The 7500-nt window shown below is 41.6% G+C and overlaps 1 protein-coding gene across 4 annotated transcripts in view; it reads right to left on the reverse strand.

Moving 5' to 3' along the window:
* The window catches only part of sox5 (SRY-box transcription factor 5), a 69252-nt gene that overhangs the window by 51243 nt on the left and 10509 nt on the right, over positions 1–7500 (reverse strand). For all 4 annotated transcript variants that reach the window (XM_030770607.1, XM_030770625.1, XM_030770616.1 and 1 more), the window contains exons 2-3: positions 7365–7500; positions 495–714 (exon numbers count right to left, since the gene is read on the reverse strand). The exon at positions 7365–7500 is cut by the window's right edge and continues 66 nt beyond it. In XM_030770607.1, coding sequence (XP_030626467.1) covers positions 495–714; positions 7365–7500 — 356 coding nt within the window. The remainder of the gene's footprint in view (positions 1–494; positions 715–7364) is intronic.

Here is a 7500-nt window from a genome sequence, read left to right on the forward strand (position 1 = left end):
GTGTGTGTATGCATGTGTGTATGCATGCGTGTGTGTATGGGTGTGTGTGCACTCACTGTGAATTTCAGCTTTGTTTGATTGGACAACATTCTTTTACATGAGAATAAGCACAGCAGTAAGGACCTGTGAAATTCTGAAGCACTCCAGCAAAGAGAAAGTAGACACACACACAAATACACACACACACACATTAGCAGTTAAGGTTGCGAGCTCCTACCCAATCAGCCTGCCATAATTATGCAAAACACAGCACACAATGACTTCACACAGCTGATACCACAGTCAGATAGATAGAACAGAGACAGAGAGAGGGAGAGAGACAACCAGTCGTGCTCCTAAAAACCTGCCAACCTCACATTTCTGCAACCCCACCGAGAACTACAGCAGTTCCCACCGAGAACTACAGCAGTTATATGGTGTGTGTGTGTGTGTGTGTGTGTGTATATATATATATAGAGTGTGTGTGTGTGCATGTGTGTTTGTACAGCACTCACCCTCAGGCTCACTTTTGATAAGTTCCTCCATCTTACGCTGCTTCAGTGTGTCCACTACGTCAGCCAGGCTGCCCTTGCGTCTCTCTGGGGTCCCAAGTGCAGTAGCAGAGCCACCCTCACTCCCTGAGCGGGCTCCCTCATCTGGCCTGCCGCTGGGTGAGGTAGACGTGTTGTGCTGGGTGTACGGGCTAAGGGCCAAGCCTTTACTGCCATCTTGCTCCTAGAGACAGAGTACAGGGGAAACAGAGACCGTGAAAGAGAGAGAGAGAAAAAGAGAGGGATGAGAGGAATGCAATAAGAAGAAATAAGTAAAAAAAAAAGCAGCTGAGAGAGCAAGAGTTTCACTTTTTCCAATTTCATTCATCTCTAATCACTTAAACTTCAACACCATACAACTCCTTCTCAGTCTGCAGTGTTTGCACTTGGAATCTCCACGGACAAAAAGCAGGAACAAAAAAAGCAAAAAAAAAAAAAAAAAACCAGACAGAAAAGCGGGCAGCAAAAACATTTTCTTCCTCTGAAAAAAAGACCATTTTTTCCACATTCCAAAGATTTAAGCATATCCAAGTTTTCCTCTTAATTTTTTCTCTTAAAAAGATGAGTACTTGAAAAAAGACACTTGACAATCACAAAGGCAGATAGAAAACTGCCATGTCACTTAAAGCTATACTTCACTTGACCTCTCAGAGATACACCACTCTAACGTCAGCGCAGGAGAGTTTATTGCTCAGTCAATCAAATTATCACTTTCAGATGTCAAATTTTCTCATACATATACAATGGCCAATTTATCACAGCAGAATATGTGTATGGTATTACCATAATTTAAATTATAATTACCCGACAGCTCAAAAAAACCCCCCCAAAAAAACTGTGTTATGCTTGGTGCCACCAGGAAAACAACAAATGCTGCTGAAGAATTGTTCTTAAACTTTTTGAAATTAAAATGACATGTTCTGTGGAGTTAATGCAACACCATGTTGTTAAAGACACGCACACACACACACACACACACACACATACACCCTGGCTCTGACCCAGGACAGCAGATTTCTTTTGTAAAGTTTAATTACAAAACGAAGCAGGTATTTGGAGACAGGGTCAATAGTCCAGCTGGGATAATCTGGGTTAATCTTTGGCTAATCTGTGGTTCCTATTCTCTCTCACTAGCTAGCACCTGGGTGACGGACAGGTCGGCTCCCGTGGGTTAGACAATGACTTAATCTCACAAAGCCAAAGCCCTGAACATCCTCTCTCTAACGTTTCACACTTAAAGCAACAACACCCAATACCACCAAATGTTATGCACCACCATCACAGCCAAATACACCATGAGGATCCAATGCAAAGATGCACACCTACGCACAGTGTATACATACAAGCACCAAACTACACTCTACAAAACTCCTACACACACACTAACAGACACTGGAATGGCAGTTCAGAAAACGGTGCACTCTTTCAATCTGGCAGTTCATTTTCAATAACATGATCCATCTTTAAAGAGAAGCCGGGAGGTGAGTGTACACCCCTGTGGTTTGATGTTCACTTGATATGAGTATAATAGTTAAGTGAATAAGGATTTCTGCTGTCCTGTACTAACTGACATGCACGCATAGCTTTTTATAAAACTTTTAAGACAGAAACAAATCAGTCATTCAAAGTGACCAACCTAAACTACACTTTCTGAGTCTATTTTCTTAATTTTAAAGGCATGATCTGTTGATCAAATTTTTAAAAACAGTGTTATCTTATTAATAGTATTTATCTTCACAGCAATGATTTCTGTATTTTCACCTACAAGTGTTCTTAATCAAAGGTAGCGGACAGATAGAATATTTGAAAAGTGTTACTGTGTAGAAATGAGTTGTGGAGAATTTCCCACTCTGCAGCTATCTGCATATTTTCGCACACCTGATGGTGAAGAAGTCAACACACTCAATAATTCATTGCGCTTTCTTTTCCAGATCAGACGGAGTGAAATAGGAGGCATGGGAGCGTCAGAGTGAAGTTAGATTAATGTGTGCTTGAATGTTATTCATCATTCATAATCATTATCAGCAGCAGTGTTCTACTCGCGTGCAGCCGTTTGGCTCAAACACCTAAACCAGTCATGACTACACATACACAGAGGGAGAGAATCAGAGATATCACTCGAGCTGACGGGGAGAAATAACCATTCAACAAATGGAAAGACACAGTCATGGAGACAGGAGAGCGGTAAAAAACAACGGTCTTAGATATGCAAATATGGTGCGCTTACATAATAATATTTCACCTTGGCTTCTGAGCTGTATATTTAAAAGCCTATGTTTTCTGCTGAGTGGGAGAGAGAGAGCGAGAGAGACAGACAGACAGACAGAGAGAGAGAGACTGAGACAGAGACAGAGAGAGGGAGAGAGAGAGAGAGACAGAGAGAGAGCCAAGCTCAGTTCAAACCTTCTTTCATTTTACTCATTCAGTACTGTCTACTGTTACCAGTCCAGTGCAACTGAAGAGAATCCCAGCATTACACACATTACAGGTTGCCTGGACCACAGTCATGAAGCCATCAACATTAAACAGACACCACTAAAGCGATTCCGACACGAAAACGACGGAGTGAGAGAGAGAGAGAGAGAGAGAGAGAAAAAGAAAGAACTGGGACAGAGGGAAAGAGAGAAAGAAAGAGAGAGAAAAACAGAGAGCCAGTCATTTTCTGCACTCTCTCTGCCCACATTAGTGTGGCATGCATCTTAAACAAGCTGTCACACCTGTCACATCCAATTGATTTAATCCATAGCCTACTTAAAAAAACAGCACTCTCTCTTTCTAGAAAGATGTCACAAAAACAAAACAAACAAAGATAGTAATGGTTGGGGGGAGCCCGTCTTCTTCCACTTCACGTCAGTGCTGATGACATTGAGATTGAGAGAGACAGAGAGACATAAGTAAGGTCATTCCTCCTTCAAGAGGATTCCATGTAACCTCAGCAGCTCAGAGATACTGTCTGTCTTTATGTCTTGACATGCAAACTATTTCATACAGAGATTTTTAAATAGCTTATGTTTTTTTTTTTTAATGTATAATCCACAAGAGAGAGACGTGTCTACTGTACTGACTAGATTCAGGTTAAGTACCTTGTTTACGCTTACAACAAAGTCCAACTCAAACCTCACGCCTGTGACCTACACAATGTTTTTCTTTTTGTATATGTGTGCGTGTGTGTGCGCGCGCATGTGTGCGCGCATGCATGTTTGTCTCTATTCATATGCTTGAAGTGTGCACATACATACCTGTATATTGAGGCCTTGTCTGTCTTAGTAATTGTGTAAAGCAGATTGTATAAGTGTACGTGTGTGTCTGTGTGTGTGTGTGTGTGTGTGTGTGTGTGTGTGTGTGAATATATGTATTTATACATGTTTGCTCTGCAAGCCTGCTGGTGTGGGCGGTTCTGCTTTTAGTTCAATATATATTTATATATATATTTTTTCAGATGTCGATTCTCCTCCAAAATGACTGGAACAAAGTGAAAGTGTGGCTCGTTCAACAGCCCGGGTTTCTTATCCTTTTAGTGCCAATGCACGGCAACAGAATTAAACAACTTTTGTCTTCTTAAGCTCCTTGTGTGACAGCGACAGATTTAAACACAGTTCTATCGTGCCAAAAAAACAAATGCACAATGCTATTTTTTACCCCTTCCATCACTTTTCCCTTTTCCTTTTGTTCCATCTCTCTTTTTATTCCTCCATCTTCCCTCTGCACTGTTTTTTAAAATTAAGAGGAGCTCTTTGTCTCTAAAGACAGCAACAGAACTGGACAGTTAACACAGAACTAAATACTGTGTAATCTCGTCTGGAAGATTTGCGTTTGTTCAATTATACATTTAGATTCCGATTTACAGAGATAGTAAGATCATAGTTGAACATTGTGAAGTTGTCCTCACTTACAGAGGAAGAAAAAAAAAACAGTGGATGTTTTTTCGTTTTATTGATCCAAATTAGGATAGCCTATTTAATGACTTATAAAAATGGTTCTTGACACGTCCATCCACCCGAATATTTTCAACTAATTCTGGCATGATAGTATTTAGTGACATATACATTAATGATCTGAATAAATGAACTGTTCACGTTTTTGGTAATACTGACATAGGCCTAACGACCGAAACACGACGTCCTTTTATGTTACGAGAAAAAACAAAAGAGAGAAATATTTTCAAATTATTTTCAACAAATAGTTTTAAGGCGTTTTTCACATACTTTGAGTTGTCCAAATGAATATGTTTAAGAAAATTACAGAAAACAAACAGCCTTAATGCTTTTAAAAAAATAACAGTTTGTTGGATCCATATTATTAAATTGTTTATTCATTACAGCACTGGCGAGAGTAATTGCGTGTGACCAAGGCGTTCGTCGTTTGGAGCATTTTCTTCACGGAGAACTGGTTTAAATCTGTTCAAAATTAGCTTCATATTTGAAGACGCAAACATGCAGCAAACCAGTTCAAATTGGACATGAAATGGGCGGACGTCTGCGTCTTGTCTAAAGCGCATCGCTCATTAGGCCGACAAAAGGGATTAATTAACACCTTACAATTATCACCTGTATGTAAAGCTCTTCACACCTTTCCGTTTTGACTAAGCTTCGATCTTTCGCCGTATAAAAGTAAATGAACAAGGAAAAAACACGGTTCTTTCCCTTATTCCTCAGTAACGCAATTGTAAAGAAACGGACTGTAAAAAAGGCTCCTTTCAACTCCGACCGCCCGCGTCTCAGGATGAAGAGGTCAGTGCAGCCGAGGAGCAGCGTTGCCGTGTTAATTTAGTATGACAAGATAAAGCGGTAATCTTCTCTCACTTGCGCCTGTAAACCAGCCCCGCTACCCAGGGACTCGCCGAGTCGATTTCCACTCCGTATCACTTCAGACAATTGGCGTGACAAAGCCCCTCCGCGTCCTCGCGTGTAAATCTCCCTTTCGCTCAACTCTGCTGCCAGTCAGCGCGGATCGGATTGCCGCTAAAGCTCAGGAAAAACTTAACGTCTTACACATGGCAGCTCGCGCTTAAAAAAAAGAAGGAAAAAATCCGTCCATCCGCGATGGCTACGGTTTAATAATCCACATCAAACATAACACGCTGTGCTCCTCCACATAAACACGTCTATCATATTAGACAGCGAAGGCGCGTTTTTTTCCGCACAAGTTGAGAGAAATAACAGACTGTCAGTAATTGCAGAAATACCCAACGTAACAAAACATCTGCATATAATAATAATAATAATAATAATCACACGAACTACAGTTATAATACTAATATTTATAATAGCGCTACTCATACAAATAAATTTCTGTTTCTCTCTGGCGATCTACCCTTGTTTTGAATTTACAACGTTCAGTATTACGTGGAAAAGTAAGGGTGTTCAGTTCAATATATCAGGCATTGGTCTGGGGGGCTGATCAGCTTTACTATGACAGAACTGATATGGATACATCACTGGGTACAGCCAAACATGATAAACGTGCAGAAAGACAGAGAGAGAGGGAGAGAGAGAGAGGACTTTGGTTTATGATGTAGAAACTTTTCCACAACAGCACAGTCCAATGCACCCTCTAATCTCCATGTTAATTACAAAATTAGCTTACAATTAGGATCCTTAAGTACCATTTCATTGTTTTACAGCCACATTGATTCTCAGAGTCTAGTGTCTGTACAAACACACACAAACACACATGCTTATCTAAACGATAGAAAGCAACAGGGGAAAGGTCAGAACAAACGACACTCCTCTGCTCAGGTGTGCATCAACGTGAGACACAGAGCAGGGTCACAGCGGCCATACACACATTTGCTGTGTATCCTGGTTGGGACTTCAAATTGACTTCCATTTGACAATATTACCCAAAACATAACCAAATAAATATTTTGTTTGAAGAATAACTGCAGTATCATTTTTGGGGGGGGGGGGGGGGGGGGGGGTCGTCTCCACTAGAAAATATTTATATTTTCATCAGAACATTCGGTCCACAACATTCCACAAAAAAGACTAAGAACTGAGACAATACACACACAAAGCAGAGTTACAGGGGCTGGGAGGAGACCCGTGGAGGGGAGCAGAGAGCTGATTAAAAGTCAAAGCCTACGATTTAAAAAAGAACAAACACTGGAGACGACACACCACTGCCTCTAAGTTTCCTCTCTCTCTCAGACTGACTCATTGCATCAGCACACACACACACACTCATTCACTTCATCCCCCCCAAAAATAAGGTTATGCTCTAGAAATAGCTCTGATTCATCCAGAACAGACACAGTGAGTGGGCGTGTCTCTCTGTGTCTGGATATGACATCACGCAAAGCATGACTAGAGCTTCAAACACATGGACATGAAGGAACGAGAGTAAACACCACTAGGAAGCAGTGTAGGTGGAGGGTAGCGTGGATGGTGTTTGTGGGTGGGTAGGAGTCTATGATCTTGTGGCGGTTGAGTAACAAATTTTTGGTGTAGTTTAGTAGAGTAATAGATGAGTTATTGCAACTCACTGGTTTCAGTGGACAGAGAGAGTTTACAGTAGTATTTCTCAGTTTTTTTTCAGGGGGCCTGTAGGAGCAGATCTGGGACACAGTGGTTCAGGTTCGGAGTGTCTGTGAGTGGTTTATGGGATAAGCAACATTCGTATGGGAGGCCTCTTCTAACAGAACAACAGAAGAATTAGGAAATCAGCAGTAGATATTTACACTGACTAAACGGCAAAGTGTGAGCTGCTTATACTGAATAAACAAAATGCAGGAGGAGACAAATCAGCTGAACAATGAACAGTAGAAGGGACATTTTTGGGTGGTGGTGGTGGTGGTGGTAGGGGTGTGGGGGGGTGATGGGGGCGCAGACCTACCATAGAGCTGTGAAGGGTCGGGGGGCTGTCCAGGGTCTGGGGGGAACGGGAAGGTGATGCCTTGCTGCAGTAAGAGTTCAGGGGTAAGTGAATGACAGCGTGTCCGTCACTCTCCTCATCGTCCAATCTCTGTCTG

The sequence above is a fragment of the Chanos chanos genome, chromosome 1, assembly GCF_902362185.1.
Source record: "Chanos chanos chromosome 1, fChaCha1.1, whole genome shotgun sequence".
NCBI lineage: Eukaryota > Metazoa > Chordata > Actinopteri > Gonorynchiformes > Chanidae > Chanos > Chanos chanos.